Source organism: Hylobates moloch, unplaced genomic scaffold (assembly GCF_009828535.3).
Source record: "Hylobates moloch isolate HMO894 unplaced genomic scaffold, HMol_V3 SCAFFOLD_5, whole genome shotgun sequence".
Taxonomy (NCBI): domain Eukaryota; kingdom Metazoa; phylum Chordata; class Mammalia; order Primates; family Hylobatidae; genus Hylobates; species Hylobates moloch.
Window position 1 is genome coordinate 111,662,880 of NW_026652280.1, and position 27,644 is coordinate 111,690,523.

The following is a 27,644-nucleotide window of genomic DNA, read 5'->3' on the forward strand; positions in this document are numbered from 1 at the left end:
GATTTTAATCAATATTGCCCAACTGACAATATCTCTGGCTGATACTGCCTCAGAGAAACCAAATGGCTCCACCACTGTGAATCTGAGCAGAAAAAAGCAGACTCATCAAAAGTATGGCCTCCACCTTGCTTCTACCTTCCAAGCTCCATTTGTATCTGATTGAAGGAAACCAAACTGCACCTGGCTGCAAGGGGTAAACTTATCTGCAAGAAATTCAGAAAATGTACATTTTAGCTTTAAAGCTTCTGTAGTATAAGAAGATAGAGTAGAGCAGTGGATTTCAAACTATGGGTTGCAACCTATTAGCGGGTCATGATATCCATTTATTGAGTCATAAATGGCATTTTAAAAAGTGAAATAGAACATAAGTTATCAGTATGCCTAGCAAGATTAAGTATTATTGCATAAAATATATACATTTTTAATGATTCATAGATATTTTATATGTACATATATATTTGTAAGTGGGGAAGTATGACACGATGAATATGTAAAATGCATTTCTTACTGTGGGTTATGATAAAAAAAAAAAAAAAGGCTGAAGGCCAAGGTACCAGGAAGGTGAAGAGATGCTGTGTGCCAATTTACCATATCTACTATAGTATCTCTTATTTTATTAAGGAAGCATCCTTTTATTCCTACTCTGCTAATAGCTTTTATTTTGAATGGATGTTTAATTTTGTCAAATAATGTCTATTTTTCTATTGAGGTAATCATAAGCTCTTTCTCCTTTGATGTACTACATTGACGGATTTTCCACAATGCATTGTCTTTGCATATTCCTCATTCTAAAAGTATTTTGATAGTTAACTTTTGTGTCCATCAGTCTACAACTTTGCTACAACTCCTGTCCCACATATTACTTAACTTTACTAGCAGGTTCTGCATTTGCCCAACTTGTCAAAGCTACTACTGTAGATTTTGAGACATTCTTGGAGAACAAAAAAAAGGCCTATGTTTTATGATTCTTTATTAAATTCACAAGAAGCCAAAATATCTGCATTTTATTTAGTTTAAAAATGTAATCATTTATAGATTTTTTCCAATTTAAGAAGCAGTGATAAAGAATTTGTATGGAGAAGTCCTAATGTGAGGCTGGTTTTTAATTCTGATACACTAGTGACAATTATTTCAATATGTATTTGTTATGAATATAAATCACCTACTAAAAGTATCTTCATCAATTTGCCCACCATAAACATATCTGTCTGATTTATAGTCACCTAAGCAGTGTCTCAGAAACTCATTTTCTTCATTTATTTGCCTCATTTTGTTTATTTGCTCATTTTTAAATACTAAAGAATATCTGCATTGCTTGAAAGTAGCCAAATAACAAGTATTGGTTTTACTGGGATATGGTTGTAACTCACAAAATCAGAAAATTTCAACATGGTTTCTTTCAAAATATTTGTGTGGTGTAAATATTTTGGACAAGCTGCTAATGAGAACTTTCACCCTGGAAACTCTGGGGTTTCTTATATATCTTACATTTATTTTTCTTGCTTTATTTTAGGAGGAAAAATTTTTAATTTTGAATAGAATTAAAAAAAAGGATACTTTTTACAAACCATCTGCACAACCAAAATACATTACCTGTCAATGAAAAGTTTTCCAATAATTTAATCAATGCAAATATACACAAATACACATTCTCTGCATCAATAGTATTCAACAGTTTTTATCAAAAGGAGGAAATTTTGATTTTATAAAGCAGTGGAAATAAAAAACAGTAATTATTAAGTTTTGCTCAAGGACCATCTAGAAAGAAAATTTAGTGACACATCTGAAATAAGCAACTGATGGACAGCCTAGCCTTATTAAGTAACATGTATTCGAATTGTAGATCTCTCCCTCCTATCTTCCACCCCACAGCTAAGAAAGGAAACCCAGGGATAGAACTAATTGAACTCTATTAGCCAGAGGCAATTGAATCCAGTGCCAATAGAGAGATGGACTCCCAATTGGTCTTCAAATGGAACAAAGTCGTAACACTGGTTTTCTCTCGATGTTGGACGTATGGGTGATACATTTCTAAATTTATAGTTTCCAAATTTTCTGTAATGAGATATATTACTCTTATAATACAAAGAAAGCTCCAACTAATCAAAAATTATATATATGTTAGTTCACTGTTTTAAATGCCCAACCACCACTTAAGAATAACTTTTAAGTGTCTTTGTAAGTTCTTCCTCTCTTCCTATTCTGATGTTGAGAAGGGGTCCATTTTCCAGAGAAAGTTAAGCAGGATTTGACAATTTGGGAGTTTGGGTCAGATTTGCCTGGAGTTCGTAAAAATTATACTGGGAGGCGTTCCACAATCTCCCTGATGGCTAGAAACAGTAATATTTACTAGGTCCTTACTGTGTCTAGGCCAATGTTCTGGGCACAGCAGGGAGAAATAAATAGTAGTAGAGATGGCCTCTGTTTATGAAGAGCCCAATTAATAATCAAGGGCATAAAAGACATAAAAAGAACAATTACAAAGGTACATACTGATACAGTGGAAACCAGAAGTCAGTGTGCAAGAAAACATGACAGTATTTGGAGCCAACTGGGGTGATGCTTCCAGCACTTCCAGAAGCAGCCCCAGTGACGTCTTCTGTTTACCTCTAATTCAATTTCTTTTTCTCCAAGAGATTAGTAGAAATGGAAATTCTGAAAACACAGAAATTTTCCTCACTGGGAAAGTGACCTAAATTAATGCTGCCTAAGCTTGTTGACTCCAGGTTTATATTCCTATTTGAGATAGTATTCAAGTTTCATGAGAAAACATGTTTTCAAGACACGATTTTAGGAAATCAAATATAAGATTCACTTGAAAGTTGGTAGCACTTAATGAAAAACCAACGTTTCCCATGAAATTACTGAACCTTCCATTCCGATTAAACAGGTTGGGGCTGATCTAGGACAAGAAGTTCTTAAATATTGTCCAAATCCCTCATGGCACAATGCTGAAAGCAAAACAAAAATTTATCAAAGATAATTTCATTTTCTCTCTTATTAAAAACTGCACCTTTTTTTTCCTCCAGGTGCTCAACATGTCACTGTTTAACTGCTCTCTACTTAAAGCTTTCTCATTTACTATGCATGATTTTGAAGTACTAGAATCTCAGATGGAAATTTTTCTGGACGTGCATATTAGTGGGAAAGGAAGAAATCACACAATATAGTATCCAAGGGAGCTGACAGGCAGCCAGAGCTACACCCTTGACTCTGAATAAACTGCTTTGGTACATCTGGCTTTTCCTAATGAATCATCTGTGGGACTCAAGGCACCAGAAGCCCAAGTCAACCTGCAGGCTGGGAACCAAGCTGAGGACTCATATTTCAGCAGCTGAGGAAAAGCTGGAGGGTCTCGGGACACACAGATGACCTCTGGGTGCCCTGGACACAAAATTAAAATGCTGATGTTAACCTGTACCAGAAGATTCCTGAGGAGCAACTGATAGGGGCAAATGTCCAACATGGTATAAAGATTAAATCTTAATAATGGCTTATCTTACCCCACCAAAATAGTGAGAAATTTTACATATCTGCCTTTATTTAGATCATGATGAAGGAAAAGTGACATGACGAAATCTCTAGAAACAAATGAGCTTACCACTTTGGAATGTGAGTTTGGGCTGTTCTGCCAGATGTTATGATTCTGAGCAGAACTTAAATTCTAAACAGATTAACAACTATTCTCTCAATGCAGTGATGATGTCTCTCATGAAATCTCTTCTCCAACTTTTGTGCCTAAAAACATCAGTCCATGCCAGGTACCATCTATGTACGTTCAAGCCAAGCCTCTATTTTTACAACTCTCTTAAGATTCATGGAAGAACCTGCCTTAGCCAGAGGCATAAAAGACGATCCTTTGCTTCTTAGGGGGAATCTGGGGCTCTTCACTTGATCATCTGAGTCTCTTCATCTGCATCGTAAAATTCTTCCTCTTCCTCACTCTCGCTCCCTAAAGAGCTCTCCTTGTCCACACACTGAAACAGGAAAGAAGAAAAGGGCAGTGAAATGATGTCATGACATTTCTGAAATGGAAACTACCATCTAGCTATTCAACTGACAAATGTATTTATATAACATCCATTCCCCCAAGAAATAGCCCCTAAAATATTCTAGGAAAGCTAATGAATCATCAATCATCCTTATTTCTCTGAAAATCAGCTGCTGTTAGATCCCACTTTTGTTTTCCAGCAGTTTTACTCAGTTCTATTTAATTTAACGCAAACCTTCTTTTTTTCAATAACTGCCACTATCCAAGTGGTATAATAATTAAGAAAAATATCACACCTGTGGAGGGTCCAAGGCCTGTAAAGATAATGCTTCTTCTCCCAGCCTGCGATACGAATACACCTGAAGGTCAGAGAATGTTTCTAGCAGCGGACTGTTAAGGGTCTCTGGCAATAACAAACTCAGGAGGCCGGAGGTCAGGCCGGTGGCTCCGAAGACAATGAATGGTAAAGACCATTGCACATATTTCTGCAGAGGTGGGGAGTGGAATGAAAATAAACCAGAGGATTAGTTTCCTTAGCATGTAACACAAGCAGTCTCATGACTGCAAAACTGTCATGTTTACCACCCAGTTCATGACCTCGCACTAGACTACACTATAAGCCACTTCTTTCCATATAAAGAATTATCCTGGGAAATCAGAGAATGACTCCTCAGGCATGTAGAGATGGGAGTGAGTAAATAAAAGGACAGCACTAGTCTGTAGATCAGAAGCAGCAATTTCATGTCTAGGGTGGGTACTGTAGGAGAAGAGGCCAGGTTGCCTCTGAGCAGGCAGGCCTATACGGCCAGAGTTGACGGGACATCTCGTAGTTCAGCTTCCATTCCAGGTGAGCACACTTTGCACAGAGGCATCCCAAAATACTTGCTGATGATGAACTTTAAAGTTCTTAATCCTGGAATTGACCAAACCATCCTATATACCTTAATACCATAACTGAGAGTTCCAGGGATTAAAGGTGGAAAAACTCTTTTAAAAAACCAACCCTACGACATACATATGGCTTATAAACTTCTAAATTGAACATGGTTAAGGGCTGGTGATACAAGCAATTGTTTCAGAGATCCAAAACATATTCTCAGGAAAACGGAAACATTTCATCACAAAGAGGTTCAAAGAAAACATGAAAAACGGTTGCTTCCAGGGTGCTTCTCTGGGGCTTTTCTGAGCTGATCAACATTCTAGAATTCCTGCTAAGCTTTATGATCTTCTGGTTTAGGCTAACAAATTTCGGGGGTAGGTCCACTACTACTTAGGATTTCCCCTCAGGCAATTTTTTCCTAATTTTTCAAAGTGAAGAGATGATGGAGAAGGAGGTGGAAAAGGGAGAAGGGGGAGGAGAAGGGAGAGATGGAGAGAACCGAGCAGAAGACAGGGATGAGGAGGAAGAGGGAGGAGGAGAATCTCTCATCTCTAGCCATCTACATGCAAACATATGTCCAGCACTGTGGGCCTGTTGTTGAAACAAGGGGAACACACTTTCCCTTCTTCTACCCTTGTAGGAAGCAACAGAGACACAGTGCTGGGTATTATAATGTTCTAGGAGAGCTATCCAAATTCAGATATCTTTAACATTACCTATATTTTGCAGAATAAAACACAGACCTACATGACTCCTTCATGAGAAGGGTCTTGTGACCTAAAATTAATCATGAGACATGCAGAGAGATACTCTGAGAAGGGAAATGTACTGCACCTCAGAAAATGAAAAGGTTACAATGGCATTTCAGAGACCTGCCTAAGTAATGAACAGTTGTCTACAGAACAGGTCCACAAGTCCCACATCAAATCTAGTTGCTTTCAAAAAGTCTTGGCTGGGGAAAGTCACAAATCAAACCAAGGAGAGACTTGCATAGGGGCCCCCTGGGTTCTTTCACAGAATCTGAGCATTTTAAGATGAAGGATTTTAGGGCTGTCATTTAATCTGGTTCCCTTTCTTTGACTATAAAAGTTGGAAAGTTTCAAAAAAAGTATTAACAGACACAGTGAGAGACATATTTCTCCTCTAATGTTATTTTCCAAGAGGTGTGTTCTTGGGGGAAGGTATTTAACCTCTTTCTGTAGCATGTCTCATATTTAATACAGGGGTAACAACAGTGCCTTCCTTTTATGGTTACTATGAGGACTGCATGTGATGATATGTAGAAAGTGCTTGGCATAGAGCCCAGCACACAGCGGAAGTGTCATACATACTTATTAGTTGACTAACTTTTTCATGGGGACAGGAATGGAGCACACTGGCATTAGCAGACCCTCCAACAAATCCAGACGAACAAAAAATCAGACCCATTGGAGGCAAATGAATCCTCGATAAGAGTCCATCTGCCCTGATGGAGTACTATCTAAAAGGGACAAGGTTCACATTTGTGTCAGCTGATCTTAAATGACATCTGTTCATCACCTCTTTCTACTCAAAAGCATAAGCATTTCCAAAGCAGAGAATCAAGAAAAACAAAACTAGAAGGTACAAACCAACCAGTGAGGGGATGAAGGGAGCAATAATCCCACCAACTCGGGAGAACATGGAACAAGTTCCAAGCCCAACATTCCTGAAAAGCATAAGTAAAAATGCATCAGTAAGTTCTAGCAGAGGAATTAAGAGACCCTTGGGGGGCAGCAGTGGGCCTTGAATAACATGTCCTGAAGTGGAAGCACAGGATCCTAGAGAACAGTGGGTTCTAGAGCTGCCTACTAGACGTTCTTGAGATGCTAGGAATGTTCTGTAATTACCCAGTCCAATGTGAAAGCCACTAGACACACGCACTATTGAGTACTTGAAATGCGGCCAGGAAGGATGAAGAACTGAATGTTTCATTTATTTAATTTTAATTAATTTACACTTAAATAGCTACATGAAGCTAGTAACTACCATATTGGACAGTGGATTCACAAAGGATGATATAGAAATGAGCATGTGAATATTTTTAAGTTAAAAGTTCTCATGGATTTTTATGCCTTAGATCTCCTAGAGAGAGCCAGGGTTTTATGATCTGAAAAGGCTACTCATTTATTTAAACTCAACTAATTAACAATTAATGGGTCAAGCATATAAATAGAAATTGACTAAGCGTGTACTGTCAGGAAACCAAGAACACCTTTATGGGGAGTGCAGGCATAAAAAAGGTAGGAAGGAGAGAGGGAGGGAGGGAGAGAGAATGATAATTAATGGTTTTGGGTAGAGGGATACAGCACTCTGTAATCTCAGTTGAAAAGTTCACACCCACATTTGCTCTCAAAATTGTCCCAGAGTGGACAAAATCATCATCCTAGTTTTATAGCCAGTAGCCAGGTAAAGTAGGTTATAGGACCAACTAGGAAATTACTAGCCAATTGCAGACACTCTGCTCTCTTACTAGGAAAAATAATTTTAAATTAACAGGCAGAAAGAACCATGAGGCTTCTTGCATGGATAAGGGAAGGAAAAGGATTGCTTGGAATGATCCTCTAAAAGACTGAGAAAAAGCTGGCTGAGGGAATACCTGCCCAGGCCACAGAAGCAGTTCTGCAAAGCCTCAGCTGCACCCCCATCCTTCAAATTTGGGTGTATTTCTTGCTTTCAGACTTATTTTATGAATGGAAATTTAGGCTGGATATTTATTCTTTCAATATAAACACATCCTATTCATTAAGAACTCAGCTTTAACAATTGCTGTTTAACTCTGATATTCACTTATTACTATATGAAATTACTGTTTATTTTGTGTTAAAATGCAGGCTCTGTGAGAATAGGGAGCTTGTCCCCTTGTCTGTGATGTGTGATACAGGATGGGTGACTGAATAAATAAAATTCACCAAAATAATAATAGCATCTGTGCACTGTTTGGGTGACAGAATATGCCTAGCATAGAGTACTTCTCTTACAACTTACACTAAGGAATTCAGTCCACCATAAAGTGACATTTTCCTAGCAGAGCAGGCAGAGAGCAGTCTGCAAAGGCAAGCTCTCAGTCTAAACTGCTTGCTGAATTACTGCTGCCCCACACTAACTCCAGAAGTAGATGAAATGAGTACCACACCTCTGTTGGTGCAAGAATGGATGACCAAGTGTAGAATGTGTGAAGAATGAGGCTGTGTGAGACACATACCTGATGACTGTAGGATAAAGCTCAGAGGTGTAGATATAAACAATGTTAAAGGCAGCACTGATGGTCAGCTTCCCCAGCAAGGACAAGGAATGGCTGTTCACCACTGCAAACACACCTGTGTCTGAGGAGGACAAGGGCAATGCCTGTGAGACCCACAGTTGAAACAATTCCTCTAAATGGCACATTTCATTTTGATGGAGCAGGCGGCATTCATGTTGATCTCAAAGAGCAAAGAGGTAGTATAACCAAATACACATTCAGAAGGTTTAGTAATCACACAACACATGCAACTATTTTCTCAGTGTTTTGGCTCTACCCTTGAAAACTTACGTAGTGGTGTCATTAAGTGTGATAAACTTTCACTCACTCCTGAATGACAGAGTACCCTGAAAACTTCTGTACTGTCATAAAGTAAGCTTCATGGAAATTATAAGTTTCATCTTCCAAGGGTGTAACTTGACTCTCCTTTCTTCCCTCTTACTCACATAATCAATGACGTAAAACAGTGGTCTGGCACAACAAGCCCTGCTAAATACATGAGACAGAGGTAAGCTCCAGAAAAGCTCTTATATGCAGTTTGCATTCTTTGGTGTTTCATTGAGAAGGTAAGGAAAAATGCCATTCAATTACTATCAGAAGATCAAAGACATTAATGTTCTTTCTTTCTTTTTTTTGAGACAGAGTCTTGCTCTTCTCTCCCAGGCTGGAGTGCCGTGGCGTGATCTCAGCTCACTGCAACCTCCGCCTCCTGGGCTCAAGCGATTCTCCTGCCTCAGTCTCCTGAGTATCTGGAATTACAGGCACCCACCATTACGCCCAGCTAATTTTTGTATTTTTAGTAGAGACAGTGTTTCCCCACGTTGGCCAGGCTGGTCTTGACCTCCTGACCTCAGGTGATCCACCTGCCTCAGCCTTCCAAAGTGCTGAGATTACAGGTGTGAGCCACCATGCCCAGCCAATGTTCTTTAAATAACAAGAATCTAAATATGAAATTACTTTTACTCCTCAACTTCTCACTTGAATTACTAATCAATAGTAATATTTTAGTTTCTTAATGTAATGCTTTTATCTAAAATGCAAAAAATATATTTTATGTCAGTTCATTTCTTTACCAAAAATGCTAACAATTATCTTATGTTTTTTTCCTTTATTAACATTATACTTTCTGGGATTCTACAATTTAATGATTTTTTTTAGAAAAGTTTAACCTCTCCCCTTCAATAATCGTTTGCCTCTACCTTCAAAATAACAATTTGCTTCTTATGAGGCAAAAAAGTTCTCATTGATTCTGTTGTACTTCCTACCATTCCCTATCAAACGTCCCAGTGAATGACCACCACTCCATTTCCTCCAATGCACCTGTCCTGGCAACTTACTACAATCTGGCTTCTAGTACCATCCTCTCCTGAAATTCCTACTCTTGAAGGTCAGCAGCAATGTCCTCATCACCAAATGTAATTGCCTCTCATTCTCCTTGACATTTCTTCCAAAGAGAATACTCTCGTTCCTTCCTTTGGAACGTATGGCTCACAGAAACCACTCTTCCCCTAAACAGCTCAAATGAAATATGCTCTCTTTCCTTCAACCTCCACTGCCCCTAGTTTCCAATCCATTCAACTGGCATGCTTCAGACACTGCCTTGTGGCTGCTTACTTTTCCATCTTGCCTGTCCAAATTGGGATTTCGAGTTCTTTCAGACCCAGGTTGGTATGTTCCTTGTATTCGTGTTCCTCACTGCACCTCCCATAGCACTATGTACACTGGTGCTCACTAAATATCTGCTGAACTAATAAGTGGAAGGACTACAAGAGGGATTAATTTAGTGAATAGAACCTATGTTCATGCTCTCTCAACTTGAAAGGAGGGAGGCACAGACATACCACAGTTCAAAAAATAAGTTTCACCTTCCCTGCTTAACTGTAAAATAAACCATCTTCTTTAAAGAGTGTATCTTGAACAGAGTAGTCCAGACTCTGCCAGAATCCACCTTCTGGGGCTGCTTTCTCAAACTCTTCTGCCAGGCTATTTGGAAGACGATGTTAGCTCTTCTAAGTTCTGGATATATATTTTTAAGCCACAAGGTGCTTCTGATAAAGAATCATGCCTTTCAGCATTTACCCCGAGATATGTTTCTCGACTTTTAAGATCTAACAACATTTTCACTTAAACCAATAATGAGGGCGAATTAAATTCATCAATTATTTTCCAGAAAACAGAATGAGTTGGGAAAAGGTATTGGGAGGCATTGAATCAAACAGAAATATGCACATTTGCTTGATTGCAAATGATCTCTGGGACTGTTTTCAACCCATACAGAATGCTATCTTTCAGAACTGTATGGAGGCACTATACATCTTTAACAACAGGCTTTAGCCTGTTGTCACAGAAAGTATATCTTCTTAATACCCACAAGATCCAAAGCTAGATGAAGTTTTCCATGATAGGGTCAGGATAGCTCCAGCTGTAGCCCATTTGGGAAGCCTGGCTCCAGCTACATGTCCACAGAATGCGTGCATTAGTCCAATACCCCATCTGATGCTTAAAACTTCTCTCGTATGTGCCTGCCAATGGGGTCTGCAGTTGCCACTTAAACCAGGATAATTCACTTTTTCCTCAAGATAGCCCATGTCCATTTCAGACAGTTTTGATTATGAGAAAATTATTTATTTTTCTTTTTGGGACTCCTGCCTGTGGGGCTGCTGGGCTGTTGGTCCTGGCAAATACTCAGGAAGGCTTTGCTGCCATTAGACTGGTTCCCTGGATTCTTTATCTGAAAATCAGATATTATTGGCTGTTACCAATGAATGTCCAAAGTGATGGTCTAGAAAAAAGAGCGATTTAAAAGACATAAGCAAAACTAAACTTTTAAAAAAAGGTAATCTCAAAACACTTGTATACTTCAAATACTAACTCAAGGAGGCTATAAATTTATTCCAATGATGCAACTACTAAGGACATCATTTTCAGAACTATTTTTCTGGAAGGTTTTCCAGAGACCATTTGGGATCACCAGCAAAAAATGTCTTAGTATGATATAGTCACATTTCACTGACCCAAAATGGCAAAAAATTCAACTTTCTCATCCACTTCATTCACTGTGTGATTACAAGAAAATTGTTCATTTTGATTGTTCACATGTTCAAAATCTTCAAGACAGGTACAGGTCCTCTACTATGATACATAAATGGGGTAAGAATCACAATGCATTTTGCTTCCCTCTGGCTTTTTATAAAAAGCATATACACACAAACTTCTGTCATGATAGTTTCACCTTTTCTAGGATTTCACAATAATATAATACTGTTTGTAGACTTTTGTGTGTGGTTTCTTTCACTTAGCACGGTAGGATGTAGTTCATTCCTTTTTTGTTGTTGACTAATATTCCATCATATTGATATACCACAATTTGTTTATCCATTCATCAGCTGAAGGGCATTTGAGTTCCATCTGGTTTGGGGCTATTATTAATAAATCCACTATGAACATTTGCATCGAAGTCTTTGTAAGGATCTAGGTTTCCACTTCTCATGAGTAAAGCTGGGTCATATAGTAAGTGTATGTTTCACTTTAAAATAACCTGCTAAACATTTTCCAGAGTGTCTATACCATTTTGTATTTTTACTAGCAGTGTATATGAGTTACAGTTCCTCTTTATCACCAACACTTGTGGTCTCTGTAATTTTTGTCATTTTAATCAGTGTGCTGTGGCATCCCATTGTGGTTTCATTTTTATTTTTATTTTAGTTTCCATAAGTTATTGAGGTACAGGTGGTATTTGGTTACATGAGTAAGTTCTTTAGTGGTGATTTATGAGATTTTGTTGCACCCATCACCCGAGCAGTACATAGTGCACCCTATTTGTAGTCTTTTATCCCTTGCCCCGCTTCCCTCCAAGTCCCCAAAGTCCACCGTATCATTCTTATGGCTTTGCGTCCTTATAGCTTAGCTCCCACATATCAGTGAGAACATATGATGTTTGGTTTTCTGTTCCCAGTTACTTCACTTAGAATAATAGTCTCCAATCTCATCCAGGTCGCTGCAAATGCCATTAATTCATTCCTTTTTATGGCTGAGTAGTATTCCATCGTATCTATACCACGGTGTCTTTATCCACTCGTTGACTGATAAGCATTTGGGTTGGTTCCACGATTTTGCAATTGGGATTTGTGCTGCTTTAAACATGCATGTGCAAGTACCTTTTTTGAATAATGACTTCTTTTCCTCTGGGCAGATACCCAGTAGTGGGACTGCTGGATCAAATGGTAGTTTTACTTTTAATTCTTTAAGGAATCTTCACATGGTTTTCCATAGTGGCTGTACTAGTTTACATTCCCACCAGCAGTGTGGAAGTGTTCCCTGATCACCTGCATCCATGCCAACATCTACTCTTTTTTGATTTTTTGATTATGGCCAGTCTTGCAGGAATAAGATGGTATCGCATTGTGGCTTTGATTTGCATTTCCCTGATCATTAGTGATGTTGAGCATTTTTTTCATATTTTTTGGACATCTGTATATCTTCTTTTGAGAATTGTCTATTCATGCTCTTCGCCCACTTTTTGATGGGATTGTTTGTTTTTCCTTACTGATTTGAGTTTGTTGTAGATTCTGAATATTAGTCCTTTGTCAGATGTACAGATTGTGAAGATTTTCTCCCACTCTGTGGGTTGTCTGTTTACTCTGCTGACTGTTCCTTTTGCTATGTAGAAGCTCTTTAGTTTAATTAAGTCCCAACTATTTATCTTTGTTTTTATTGCATTTGTTTTTGAGTTCTTGGTCACGAAATCCTTGCCTAAGCCAATATCTAGAAGGGTTTTTCCAAGGTTATCTTCTAGTATTTTTATAGTTTCAGGTCTTAGACTAAGTCCTTAATCCATCTTGAGTTGATTTGTGTATAAGGTGAGAAATGAGTATCCAATTTCATTCTCCTACATGTGGCTAGCCAATTATCCCAGCACCATTTGTTGAAAAGGGTGTCCTTTCCCCACTTTATGTTTTTGTTTGCTTTCTTGAAGATCAGTTGGCTGTAAGTATTTGGATTTATTTCTGAGTTCTCTATTCTGTTCCATTGGTCTATGCGCCTATTTTTATACCACTACCATGCTGTCTTGGTGACTATGGCCCTATAGTATAGTTTGAAATCAGGTAGTGTGATGCTTCCAGATTTGTTCTTTTTGCTTAGTCTTGCTTTAGCTATGTGGGCTCTTTTTTGGTTCCATATGAATTTTAGAATTGTTTTTTCTAATTCTGTGAGGAATGATGGTGGTATTTTAATGAGGATTGCATTGAATTTGTAGATTGCTTTTGGCAATTTTCACAATATTGATTCTACCCATCCATGATCATGGAATGTTTTTCTATTTATTTGTGTAATCTATGATTTCTTTCAGCAGTGTTTTGTAGTTTTCCTTGTAGAGGTTTTTCAACTCCTTGGTTAGGTATATTTCTAAGTATTTTATTTTTTGGCAGCTACCATAAAGGGGTTGAGTTCTTGATTTGATTCTCTGCTTGGCTGCCATTGGTGTATAGAAGAGCTACTGATTTCTATACATTAATCTTGTATCCAAAAACTTTGCTGAATTCTTTTATGAGTTCTAGGAGCTTTCTGGAGGAGTCTTTAGGATTTCTGAGGTAAACAATCATATCATCAGCAAACAGTGACAGTTTGACTTCCTCTTTACTGATTTGGATGCCCTTTCTTTCTTCCTCTTGTCTGATTGCTCTGGTTAGGACTTCCAGTACTATGTTGAAGAGGAGTGGTGAGAGTGGGCATTCTTGTCTTGTTCCAGTTCTCAGAGGGAATGCTTTCAACTTTTCAGTATTATGTTGGCTGTGGGTTTGTCATAGATGGCTTTTGTTACATTGAGGAATGTCCCTCATATGCCAAGTTATAATCATAAAGGATGCTGGGTTTTGTCTAATGCTTTTTCTGCATCTATTGAGATGATCATGTGATTTTTGTTTTTAATTCTGTTTATATGGTGTATCACATTGACTTGCGTATGTTAAACCATCCCTGCTTCCCTGGTATGAAACCCACTTGATCATGGTGGATTATCTTTTTGATATGTTGTTGGATTTGGTTAGCTAGTATTTTGTTAAGGATTTTAGCCACTATGTTCATCAAAGATATCAGTCTGTAGTTTTTTTTGGTTATGTCCTTTCCTGATTTTGGTATTAGGGTGATGCTGGCTTCATAGAGTGAGTTAGGGAAGGTTCTTTCTTTCTCTGTCTCATGGAATAGTGTCAAAAGGATTGGTACCAGTTCGTTAAATGTCTGGTAGAATTCTGCTGTAAATCTGTCTGGTCCTGGCTTTTTTTTGTTGGTAATTTTTAAATTACCATTTCAATCTTGCTGCTTGTTATTGGTCTGTTCGGGGTATCTAATTATTCCTGATTTAAGCTAGGAGGGTTGTATTTTCCCACGAACTTATCCATCTCTTCCTAGGTTTTCTAGTTTATGTGTGTGAAGGTGTTCATAGTAGCCTTGAATGATCTTTTGTATTTCAGTGGTATTAGTTGTAATGTCTCCTGTATCATTTCTTAATGAGGTTATTTGGATTTTCTCTCTTTTCTTGGTTAATCTTGCTTATGATCTATCAATTATATTTATCTTTTCAAAGAACCGGCTTTTTGTTTCATTTATCTTTTGTATTTGTTTGTTTGTTTCATTTCATTTAGTTCTGCTCTGATCTTGGTTATTTCCTTTCTTCTGCTGGGTTTGGGTTTGGTTTGTTCTTGTTTCTCTAGTTCCTTGAGGTGTGACCTTAGAATGTCACTTTGTACTCTTTCAATCTTTTTGATGTAGGTGTTTAGGGGTATGAACTTTCCTCTTAGCACTGTCTTTGCTGTATCACAGAGGTTTTGATAGGTTGTGTCATTACTGTTGTTCAGTTCAAATAATTTTTTAATTTCCATCTTGATTTTGTTTTTGACCCGATGCTCATTCAGGAGCAGGTTATTTAATTTCCATGTATTTGCGTGGTTTTGAAGGTTCCTTTTGGAGTTGATTTCCAGTTTTATTCCACTGTGGTCTGAGAGAGTGCTTGATATAATTTCAAATTTCTTAAATTTATTGAGGCTCGTTTTAGGGCTTATCATATGGTCTATCTTGGAGAAAGTTCCATGTGCTCTTGAATAGAATGTGTATTCTGTGGTTGTTGCATGAAATGTTCTGTATATATCTGTTAAGTCCATTTGTTCCAAGGTATAGTTTAAATCCATTATTTCTTTGTTGATTTTGTCTTGATGACCTGTCTAGTGCTGTCAGTGGAGTACTGAAAGTCTCCCATTATTATTATGTTGCTGTCTATCTCATTTCCTAGATCTATTAGTAATTGTTTTATAAATTTGAGAGCTCTAGTGTTAGGTGCATATATGTTTAGGACTGTGATATTTTCCTGTTGGACAAGGCCTTTCGCCATTATATAATGTCCCTCTTTGTCTCTTTTAACCGCTGTTGCTTTAGTTTGTTTTGTCTGATATAAGAATAGCTACCCTGCTCACTTTTTGTGTCCATTTGCATGAAATGCCTTTTTCCACCCCTTTACCTTAAGTTTATGTGAGTCCTTAATGTGTTAGGTGAGTATCCTAAGGCAGCAGATAGTTGCTTGGTGAGTTCTTACCCACTTTGCAGTTCTGTATCTTTTAAGTGAAGCAGTTAGGCCATTTACATTCAAGGTTAGTATTGAGAGATGAGGTACCCTTGCATTCATTGTGCAATTTTTGGCCTGTCTACCTTGGGTTTTTTGTTGTTTTTGCTTTTTAACTTGTATTTTGTTTTATAGGTCCTGTGTGATTTATGCTTTAAAGAGTTTCTGTTTTGATGTGTTTCCAAGATTTGTTTCAAGATTTAGAGCTCCTTTTAGCAGTTCTTGTAGTGGTGGTTTTGTAGTGGTGAATTCTCTCAGCATTTGTTTGTCTGAAAAAGACTATCTTTCCTTCATATATGATGCTTAATTTCACTGGATGCAAAATTCTTGGCTGATAATTGTTCTGTTTGAGGAGGCTGAAGACAGGGCCCCAATCCCTTCTAGCTTGCAGGGTTTCTGCTGAGAAATCTGACATTAATTTGAGAAGTTTTCCTTTATGGGTTACCTGCTGCTTCTGTCTCACAGTTTCTTAAGATTGTTTCCTTTGTCTTAACTTTAGATAACCTGATGACAATAGGCCTAGGTGATGATGTTTTTGTGATGAACTTCCCAGGTGTTCTCTGTGCTTCTTGTATTTGGATGTCTAGGTCTCTAGCAAGGCCAGGGAAGTTTTCCTTGATTAATCCCCCAAATATGTTTTCCAAACTTTCAGATTTCTCTTCTTCCTCAGGAACACCAATTATTCTTTGGTTTGGTCATTTAACATAACCCCAGACTTCTTGGAGGCTTTGTTCATATTTTCTTATTCTTTTTTCTTTGTCTTTGTTGGATTGGGTTAATTCAAAAACTTTGTCTTAGAGCTTTGAATTTCTTTCTTCTGCTTGTTCAATTCTATAGCTGAGACTTTCCCGAGCATTTTGCATTTCTATAAGTGTGTCCAATGTTTCCTGAAGTTTTCATTGTTTTTTATTTAAGCTATCTATTTCCTTGAATATTTCTCCTTTCACTTCTTGTATCATTTTTTGGAGTTCCTTGCATTGGGCTTTGCCTTTTTCTGGTGCCTCAATTTAATAACTAACCTTTTATCTGTCAGAGGGAAGGTCTAGGCTGAAGGCTGCTGTTCAGATTTTGTCTCACGGGGTATTCCCTTGATGTAGTACTCTCCCCCTTTTCCTATGGATGTGGCTTCCTGTGAACCAAACTACAGTGATTGTTGTCTCTCTTCTGGGTCTAGCCACCCAGCGAGTCTACCTGGCTCCGGGCTGGTATGGGGGGTTGTCGGTATAGAGTCCTGTGATGTGAACTGTCTATGGGTCTCTCAGCCGTGGATAACAGTGCCTGTTCTGGTGGAGGTGCCAGGAGGGTGCAATGGACTCCATGAGGGTTCTTAGCTTTTGTGGAGATTTTTGTTTGTTTGTTTGTTTTTTGAGATGGAGTCTCACTCTGTCGCCCAGGCTGGAGTGCAGTGGCACGATCTTGGCTTATGGCAATCTCCACCTCCCGGGTTCAAGCGATTCTTCTGTCTCAGCCTCCCGAGTAGCTGGGACTACAGCTGCGTGCCACCATGCCTGGCTAATTTTTATATTTTTAGTAGACGCAGTGTTTCACCATCTTGGCCAGGCTGGTCTCGAACTCCTGACCTTGTGATCTGCCCGCCTCGGCCTCCCATATTGCTGGAATTACAGGTGTAAACCACCGTGCCCGGGCAGTTTTTGTGATTTAATGCTCTATTTTTGTGCTAGTTGGCTTCCTGCTGGGAGGTGGCACTTATCCAGAGAGCATCAGCTATGGTAGTATGGAGAGGAACCAGCAGTGGGTGGGGCCCTGGAACCCCCAAGATTTTATGCCTTTTGCCTTCAGCCACCAGGGTGGGGAGGGAAGGCTGTCAGGTGGGGGCAGGGCTAGGCCACCCTCCCAAGGGATCCCTGTGGTGCCAGGCAGGAATGGCCTCCTTAGGGAACCAGCGAGCTCCCGGGGCCTTTCCTGCTGCTTCCTCCACCCCTGTATTTTGCTGGCTGTCTTAACTGACTCAGCTCCAAATAAGGTGGGAAACTTCTCCTGCAGTTTCTCCAGTGAGGGTGTGTGTTCAGGAGAGGAGGATCTCCCTTTCCCACTTCCGCAATTGGGGCACTCAGTATTTGGAATGTCTCCGGGTCCTGCAGGAGCAGTCAGCTTCCTTCAGAGGGACTGTGGGTCCTCTCCGGATTGCTGGTTTGTTCTTACTGTCAATCTGGAGCTAAAGTTCATGATGCGAGCCTCCACACAGTGCTCTGTCCATCTGAGTCAGAGCTGCAATCTAGTCCTGCTTTCTGTCCACCATGATGACCCTGATATTGTGGTTTCAATTTCCATTTCCCTAATGTCCGATGATGTTGAACAACTTTCCCCATATTTATTTGCCATTTTTATATCTTTTTAGAGAAGCATCCATTCAAATCTTTTGCCTATTTTTTCCTTATTATTAGAGTCCTTTCTATATTCTGGATACAAGTCTTTTATCAGATATATGTTTTACAGATATTTTCTCCCAGTTTGTGTCTTACTTTTCATTTCTGTAATAGTGTGGTTTAAAAAGCAAAAGTTTTTAATTTTATGAAGTCTAGGTCATGAATTTTTTTTCTTTTTGTGCTTTTGGTGTCCTAGTTAAGAAATATTTGCCTAACTCAAAGTCACTAAGATTTTCTCCTATGTTATCTTCTAGTAGTTGTACAATACAGTTTTAGCATTTATATTTTGGTTAAACAACCATTTCAAGTTTATTACTGCATATAATGTGGTTTACAGGTTGAAGTTATATTTTTTGTATATGGAGATCCTATTATTTCAGCACCATTTTTTTAAAAAGTTATGTTTTCCTCATTGAATTAACATGTCATTTTCATCAAAAATTAACTGACCATGAGCACTTTTCTGTATGTATATTATGACTGAGTAAAATATTTTTAAAAGGTGAATGAAACCTCAGCTCTGTCAAAAAAAAAAATCAATTGACCATATATGTGGTTCTATTTCATACTCAATTCTGTTCCATTAACTACAGAGACATTCCTATGCCAATATTGTACTGTCTTGATTAATGTAACTTCATTATGTCTTTTTTTTTTTTGAGATGGAGTCTCACTCTGTAGCCCAGGCTGGAGTGTAGTGGCATGATGTCTGCTGACTGCAACCTCCACCTCCCGGGTTCAAGCAATTCTCCTGCCTCAGCCTCCAGAATAGCTGGGATTATAGAGGTGCGCCACCACGCCCAGCTAATTTTTGTATTTTTAGTAGAGACGGGGTTTCACCATGTTGGCCAAGCTGGTCTCAAACTCCTGACCTCAGGAGACCCACCCACCTCAGCCTCCCAAAGTGCTGGGATTACATGCATGAGCCACCATGCCCAGCCTATTGTAAGTCTTAAAATCAGGTAGGTTAAGTTCTTCAACTTTGTTTTTCCTTGATAGAATTATTTTGGATAGTCCAGATCCTTTGAATTTCCATAAAAATTTTAGTATTGGCCAGGCGCGGTGGCTCACACCTGTAATCCCAGCACTTTGGGAGGCTGAGGGGGGCGGATCACCTGAGATCAGGAGTTCGAGCCCAGCCTGACCAACATGGTGAAACCCTGTCTCTACTAAAAAAAATACAAAAAATTAGCTGGACGTGATGGTGGGTGCTTGTAATCCCAGCTACTTGGGAGGCTGAGGCAGGAGAATCCCTTGAACCCTGGAGGCAGAGGTTGCAGTGAGCCGAGATCGTGCCACTGCACTCCAGCCTGGGCATGATAGAGCAAGACTCTGTCTCAAAAAAAAAAAAGTTTTAGTATTAACTTGTCAATTTCTATCACCAAAAGAAGACTGCTGGAAATTTTACTGATATCACACTGAATGAAGATAAATCAGTTTGGGGAGCACTGATATCTTAATATCTTCTGGTCCATAAGCATGGTAATCTATTTATTTATTATTATTACTATTACCAATTCATTTAGTTCACCTTCTTTAATTTTTCTCATCAGCATTTTAAAGTTTTTTGTAGTCATATACATATTTCATAAAATGTATCCCTAAATTTTTCATATTTTTATTATAAATGGCATTGGTTTATTTCAGTTTTAACTGTTTGTTGCTAATATGTAGAAAGAAAATTGTTTATCACATGACTCTGCTAAGCTCATCTATTAATTCTTACAGATTTCTTTTTTGTATATTCCTTAGGACTTTCTATGAAGGTTATCATGATGTAGTCTGGTGAATAAAGACAGTTTTACTTCTGTTCCAATTTAAATACCTTTAATTTCTTTTTATTGCTTTATTATATTCACTAGTACTTTTTGTACAATGTTCCATAGAAGTGGTAAGAATGGACATCCTGGCCTTTTTCCTGACCTTAGAATATAAGTATTCAGTCTTTCACCAGTAAATGTGGTGTTTACTGTAGGTTTTCCCTTAACATTCTTTATCAAGTTAAGAAAATTCCTGACCTCGTGATCTGCCTGCCTCAGCCTCCCAAAGTGCTAGGATTACAGGCATAAGCCAAAGCGCCTGGCCACTAATTGGCTTTTAAATGTTAAACCAACCTTGCACTTGTGGGATAAAACTTGCTTAGTCATTATGTATTGCCTTTTTTATGCAGTGCTGGACTCAATTTGCTAATATTTTGTTTAAGATTTTTACATCTATATTAATGAGAGAGATTGATCTGTAGTTTTCTCTTCTTATAATGCCTTTATTTTGTTTGGTTTAGGTACCAAAGTAATTGCTGGCCCTTAGAGGCTAAGTTGGGAGAGTTATTCTCTCCTCTTTATTTTCTGGAACAGTGTGTACAATTGATGCTATTTCTTTTGCATTTCATAGAATTTATCAGTAAAGCCAGCTGGGCCTATAATTCTCTTTGTGGGAATGTTTTTAACTACAAATTCAATTTTTTTTTTTTTTTAGTAGATATGGTGCTATTCAGGTTATCTATATGTTTTTAAGTAAGCTTTGGTAGTTTATAATCTTTCAAGAAATTTGCCCATTTTACCTAAGTTGAATTTATTGACATAAAAATGTTCATAATATTCCCTTATTAATGCCTATAGGTTCTATAGTGATGTCCCCTCTTTCATTCCACATATTGGTAATGTGGGTCTTCTTTCTTTTCTCTTTATTATCTTGGTTAGAGGTTTAATAATTGAATTGGTCTTAAGGATTTTTCTCCATTGTTTTCGTTTTCATGCCATTGATTTTTTTGCTTTTATATTTATTATTTTCTTCCTGTGCTTGTATTGTGCTTAATTAGCTCTTCTTTTTAAAAATTTGTTATCTACTTTCTTAAGTTGGAAGCTTAGATCATTAATTTGAAAACTTTTTTTCTGATACTTAAAAGAATTATATAAATTTCCCTCTAAGCATTACTTCATTTGCCTCCCATAAACTATGATACAGTATACTTTATATTTTTTTCAGACACAGTCTCACTCTGTCAGCTAGGCTAGAGTGCAGTGGTGCAATCTCAGCTCACTGCAACCACTACCTCCCGGATTCAAGGGATTCTCCTGCCTCAGCCTCCCGAATAGCTGGGATTACAGGTGCGCACCACCATGACTGGCTAATACTTTTGTACTTTTATTAGAGACAGGGTTTCACCATGTTGGCCAGGCTGATCTTGAACTCCTGACCTCAAGTGATCTGGCCACCTTGGCCTCCCAAAGTGCTGGGATTACAGGCATGAGCCACTGTACCGGGCCGATAACAGTATATTTTACTGTTCGATTGAAAATATTTTCCAGTTTTCCTTGTGATTTTTTTCTTCAATCCACATGTTTTTAGAAGGATGTTGTTCCATATCCATATATTTGAGGATCTTCCAGATATCTTTCTGTTGGTGATTTTTAGTTTAATTCTACTCTGATCAACTAACTTGTTTTTGTAAATTTTCAATTCTTCTAAACTTATTGAAACTCATTTTATGGCCTAGAATATGGACTCTCTTGGCAAATGTTCTGTGTGCACTTCAAATGGAATACATATTCTAGTGGTTTAGGGTAGAGCGACCTATAAATCAGGTCCTATTGGTTGTTCAAGTCTATATTTTCTGTTTACCTTTTTATCAGTCATTGAGAAAGTGATACTGAAGTATTTGTGTTTCTTGGATTTGTCTATTTTGTCTTTCAATTCTATATGTTTTTGCTTTGTGTAACATAAATTTATTACAAGTATACACATACACAGTTAGGACTGCTCTATCCTCTTGATGAAATGACCACTTTCTTATTATGTGTTTATAGTTTTTATCAACTTTGCAAAGCATTTGAGCATTTCTGCAAATACTTTTTCTTTATCCCCTCCTTCTAAGACTAATATTACACTATGTAGGTCACTTAATATTGTCCCACAACTCACTGATGTTTTGTTAGTTTTTTATTCAATTTTTTTTGGTTTCATGTTGTATAATTTTTTTATGTCTTTAACTGATCTTTTCTTCTGTTTAGTGTTTAACCTGTTGCTAGTCTCAACTACTGTATTTTTTTCATATCTTATATGTTTCATCTCTAGATGAAAGTGTCTTTTTCTTTCCTTTGGCCTCTCTGCTTGTATTCTGCTTGTATTCTTAAGTACATGGAATACATTTATAATAGCTGTTTTAATATTCTTGTCTCTTAATTCTATCATCTGTGCATTTTTGGTTTTGTTTCTATTGATTTTTCTTCTACTTGTGGGAGGTATTTTCCTGCTTACTTGTGTGCCTGGTGGTTTTGAGTGGAGGCTACACACTCGATGTTTTTTTGTTGTTGTTGTTAATGTTATTTTTTGGGGTGCTGGACTTTATTGTTCCTTTAAATCTTGTTGGCCTTTGTTCCGTGATGCAGTTAAGTTACTTGGAATCAGCTGATCTTTCTGAGTTTTGTTTTTAAGCACTTTTATGGCAAAACGAACAAACAAAAAAAAACCAGTGTTTTCCTAAAATGACTTTGACCTAGGATGTCTCTATCCAATGCTCTGCAACTGGCTGAAGAGAACACAAACCATTCATGGGTTCAACAATCCAAGGATTGTTCTGCCTGCCACTTTCTAGTGGTCTCCCACTGGCCTCAGTAGTTTCTTCAAATGCATGCTCAAATCAAAGACTAGGAGGTTTCTTCTGCAGACCTCTGGAGTTCTCCCTCTGTGTATCTTAGTACCCTCCAGTATTTTGCTCAACAAATTCCAGAAATCTTGGCTTCCCCAAGCTTCAATTTCTGTTTTATCAATTTAGTAAGAATGCTATGATTTGTTGGGCTTCCCTTCCCTGCACTGTGGTTTGGCAACCATGTGCTAGGGCATTTTCAGAGCCTACTTTGTTTATTTTCTCCTCTCAGGAATCATTGCCTGTCCTATGCAGTCCGTTGTCCAATGTCTGAAAATTAATATTTCATATATATATATATATTGTCTGGTTCTATTGTTGTTTAAAGCAAGTCAGCTGGTCTTCATCACTATCATGGCCTGAGCTTAAAGTTCCCATAGCATTTTGTTGTCAATTCTCATATAGTACTGTCTTTTATTATTATTTTTGAATCCCTAATTACTCTCATTAGATTGTAAACTCTTTGAGACCAGGAACTAGATTTTGTTTACGAATAGTATCTTTTGTATCATAGACACTAGAGAAATTAAATAAATGTGCAGACCAATGTTAGGAAAAGAAATGAGATATGAAGGTTCCACTAGGGCTGAGTCTAAGGACACTCCTTCACTAAGAACCGTGTTTATCATGCCATGATCTCCTACTGTTCAGATTCTCTGGCAGGACCACAACTGCCATAATCCTCATCAATGAGAGCCCAATGCCACTCTGACGACCCAGGTTCTTCAACACTGGCCAGTTCTCATCAGGCCTGCACACTAAAGAGTTAAGAACTGGCTTTAATCAGGCAGCATTAATCCTCTGACTTCAGCTTCATTATTTACAATGAATACTTTGGTTCTAAAACTCTTATCTGGCCAGGCACGATGGTCATGCCTATATCCCAGCACTTTGGGAGGCCAAGGCAGGAGAATCACTTGAGACCAGGAGTTCCAGACCAGCATACAAAAATAATTTTTTTTAATTTAAAAATTAGCCTGGCATGGCTGGCACATGCCTGTAGTCCCAGCTACTCAGGAGACTGACGTGATAAGACTGCTTGAGCCCAAGAGGTCAAGGCTGCAGTGAGCTATGACCACACCATTGCAGTCCAGCCTGGGAAACAGAGTGAGACCCTGTCTCAAAACCAACCATACAAAAAAACCTCTCTAAGAGTTTGAGAAAACAGCATTCCCAAAAGAGGACTGACTTTAGAGTTGGAAAGAATCTGAATCCCGGATGTGCTACTTACTTGCTATGCAACCTTAGACGTGTTGCTTGACCAATCTGAGCTTTTGTTTCCTTATAAAATGGGGATAATATATAATACCTTCTGTATATAAAGAGAATCCAGCACTTGATTAACACTTAATAAATGGTAGCAAGTGTTCTAAGGTTAATTAGAATCCTCCACGCAAGCACAGAGTTCAGGTAAAATGTCTGATTACTAATCTGGGAAAAACATTAGTGGCCACCTGCTAATATTACTTCCAGAGGAGAACATTTACTTCAACGCCAACCAGCATGCAAATATATACTGGGCAGGACCCTTCTGTCTAATAATTATAAACCAAAGGCTCAGGAATGCCAAACAATGTATTTTCTGGCTTACTGGCTATCTCTTCTAGAGATACATTGTCACAGTCTCCACAAATGCTTCTGACACAGAGAACCACAATCAAATACAGGTGCTAAAAAATAATGGTGGGTAGAGGGTTGCCTGAATTGGCAGAAAGGCAAGACTGAAGGCATGTTTGGTAAGGAAAAGTGAGGGCAAAGGAACACAAAATGCAAACAGAAAATGAGTAATCTCCAAACTAACACAAGATGCTACAGAATTTTTCAAACTGCTAGGTCATTTTCTTTATATGTACTTATTAGAACTTTTATAAATGTAGCCTAAACCTTTGAAAAACTTGAGATTAAAAAAGTCAACAAAATATTTTAAACAGTAAATACAAAAGGTTTAAAGAAAGTTTATGGAACAATTACTATTTATCTGAAAGAAGAGAAAATTCAGGCATAGCTGGAAGACTTTGCAAGCATAGAAAGGATTACACAAAAAAGGTGACCACATATTCTCTCTCTAGTGATGAATTAAATTAAAGACAATGGGCTCAATGGTAGTGGAAGAGGATAATTTTAATAGTAATGGTTATTAATTATAGAAATTATTTATTAAAATTAAATAGTAGAAATATTAAAAATAGAAATAATTTCCCTGGAAACTTTTTTTTTTAATTGAGACAGAATTTTGCTCTTGTCACCCAGGCTGGAATGCAATGGCACCATCTAGGCTCACTGCAACCTCCACCTCCTGGGTTCAAGTGATTCTCCTGTCTCAGCCTCCCTAGTAGCTAGGATTACAGGCACCCGCCACCAGGCCCGACTAATTTTTGTATTTTTAGTAGAGATGGGGTTTCAACATGTTGGCCAGGCTGGTCTCGAACTCCTGACCTTAGGTGATCTGCTCGCCTCAGCCTCCAAAGTGCTGGGATTACAGGCATGAGCCACCATGCCCAGCTAAGAAATCGTTAAAAAATAGACAATACATCCACGTTTTCTAACAGAGGTAACATACTCCTGAGGCACATTCGTGGAGTGCCAAAGATACTCTGCTATGCTGTTTCTTATTCAGTGTCCACCAAAGGGCACAATCAACAAAGGGTCCAAGCTGCTCTCTTAAAACAGAATGTAATTAAATAGAGTGGTACTTGCTGGTCTGGAGGGGAGATCATACATTTGCCTTCACCATGGATTTTTGTCTTGTTATTTATAAGAAGAGATCATTTCAAGAAAGGGCCACATGTAGAGTCCTAGGGGATAGGTTACCTGGAGTGTGCAAATAAGTGGGAGGGGAGGAAAGACATTAATTGGCCTGGCTTATGAAGGTGTGATATAGGTTACAGTTGTGTTTATAGGACTAGTGACAAGTTTTTCTCTATGAGGCAATAAACAGAAAGCTGGACTATTGCAGGTTAAAAAAAAACAAAATTGAATTCTCAAGGTGCCTATGCAAAACAAAATCTGCTGAATATAAAACTACAACAATTTGAAGTCCATCACTGTCTTACCAGAAGACAAACAAAACTGAGCACCTAGTTCTACAAGTCTATGGCAGGGCAATAGCTGGGGAGTTCCTCCTCTATTTAGCATTAGCAGGGGCACCCATCTGCTTAGAGAATAAAAAATGGACAAATTTACTCAGTTCTCTAGTTTCCATGATTCTATGAAAATCACTTTAAAGCTCTTCTAAGTATTGGGTAAACTCTAAGTAGTGAGCAAATTACACTCAAGGCTCAAGGTATAGAACCTCAGGCGGCAATCAACCGCAGAGTAGATATACTGCAGGGTTACAAAACAGGGAGAACACACAGCCTTGGGGTCTTTAATGAGACACGCAGAAATGAACCACAAGAAGCAATTTAAGAAAGGAATATTTAATACCTGGTATACTCTGACAAAAAATGAATTCTTCATGCATTTCCAGTAGTTACAAAACTTTACGTCAAATCGTCTCATAATGATTGCCACCTGGAGTGCAAGCTCCATAACAGAACCCTATCAAAATCCAAAAGCCCCTAAGACAGGGCCCTTGTTATATCACATGCTCCAGCATCAGAGTATTGTTGTGACTCACTCCTCCTTCTAGAAAATCACGGCCAAAAACACAGTTCCCAAGGCAATCACTGGCATACCTCAGGTGTGCTAGTGGAAAAAAAGACTGAAAACCAGCAAGAGCTACAGAATGTCTACACAGGGGCAGCAATCAGGTTATATTAGAATGCTAAAGGGATCCTTCTTGAAGCTGTGTTTGCATAGCAAAGCTACACATATATAAAAATATCAGTTTCCTAACTAGGTGTTTTCACATTTATATAAGACTAAGAGACTATCCATTGTCACCAACAGTGAATACCATCCCCATTGTTCTTGTTGTTGGAGTTCCTTGAGAGTCATGGTGGAGACTCTCACCACCTTTGAGAACCAGTGGCTCTGCTCTGCAATCTTGTGGTTGGCTGTAATGATGAGTGCAATTTGCAACCTTGGATGAAGTTTCTTTCTGTGAAGAACTAATCGGTCCTCCTCATCATCAAATAAACAACTCTAACATCACCAATACTACATCTCAGTCACCCCAGATGGTAGCTTAATAGCCTGAAAGAATTAATAGTGCACCTCTACGCACATTATTCACCCAGAGAATAGCTGAAGCAAAGGAAAGAATCTGGCCCATTGTATCCCACACAATTGCTAAACAATATGCAATCACAGAAATGAAGCATGCCATATGGTCATCTCTCCACTATATTATGATTCATTGTAATAAAAGTACTGTTCAAAACCCTTGTAGAAATTTGAAAGGCATACCTTTCTTTTCTGGAAGAAACATTACAATAAGACAAGCCAGTCCTCCTAGGCACAGAAATGCTGATAATGTTCGCTTCCGACCAAACCTAAACAATAGAAAGAAATTACACAGTTCTCTTAAGAAACTTATAAATTCATCTGTTTCTTCCCAACCTTCTTATCTAAAAATCTTCAGTTTCATTATATATGTTCATCTCCTCTTAAGGCATAAGTGGCAAATGTGACTGATAGGAAACTGACTAGGACTCAAAATAAATAACCACTATAAAACAAAGGGAAAGTTGCCGGATGGCAGGATTAAGTGATTTGTGTGAGAAAAGGGCATAGTATCATTCTATCTATTTCCATAAGTCCTAAGTTTCGACACTGTTTTAAATGTTTACCATCTATTATCTTATTTAATCCTAATAAAAGTCCTGTAGGCATGTACTATTATATTCTCCATCTTTTAGAGAATGAAACTGAAACAAGGAGAATATTCTGACAGCTCCCTTTATTTTCTGGTTACCTTTTCTGG

At 38.2% G+C, this 27,644-nt stretch overlaps 1 protein-coding gene across 4 annotated transcripts in view; it reads right to left on the minus strand.

The window, feature by feature from the left end:
• Nucleotides 1-361: 361 nt before the first annotated feature.
• The window catches only part of SLC22A15 (solute carrier family 22 member 15), a 94,841-nt gene continuing 67,558 nt past the window's right edge, over nt 362-27,644 (minus strand). The window contains exons 8-12 of one of the 4 annotated variants that reach the window (XM_032154888.2): nt 27,128-27,213; nt 8,095-8,215; nt 6,486-6,558; nt 4,288-4,476; nt 362-3,977 (exon numbers count right to left, since the gene is read on the minus strand). In XM_032154888.2, coding sequence (XP_032010779.1) covers nt 3,888-3,977; nt 4,288-4,476; nt 6,486-6,558; nt 8,095-8,215; nt 27,128-27,213 — 559 coding nt within the window. In that variant the 3' untranslated portion in view covers nt 362-3,887. Of the gene's footprint in view, nt 3,978-4,287; nt 4,477-6,481; nt 6,559-8,094; nt 8,216-27,127; nt 27,214-27,644 lie in introns of those variants that run through there. The other 3 variants (XM_032154889.2, XR_004248289.2, XM_058439425.1) reach the window with 3 other exon arrangements.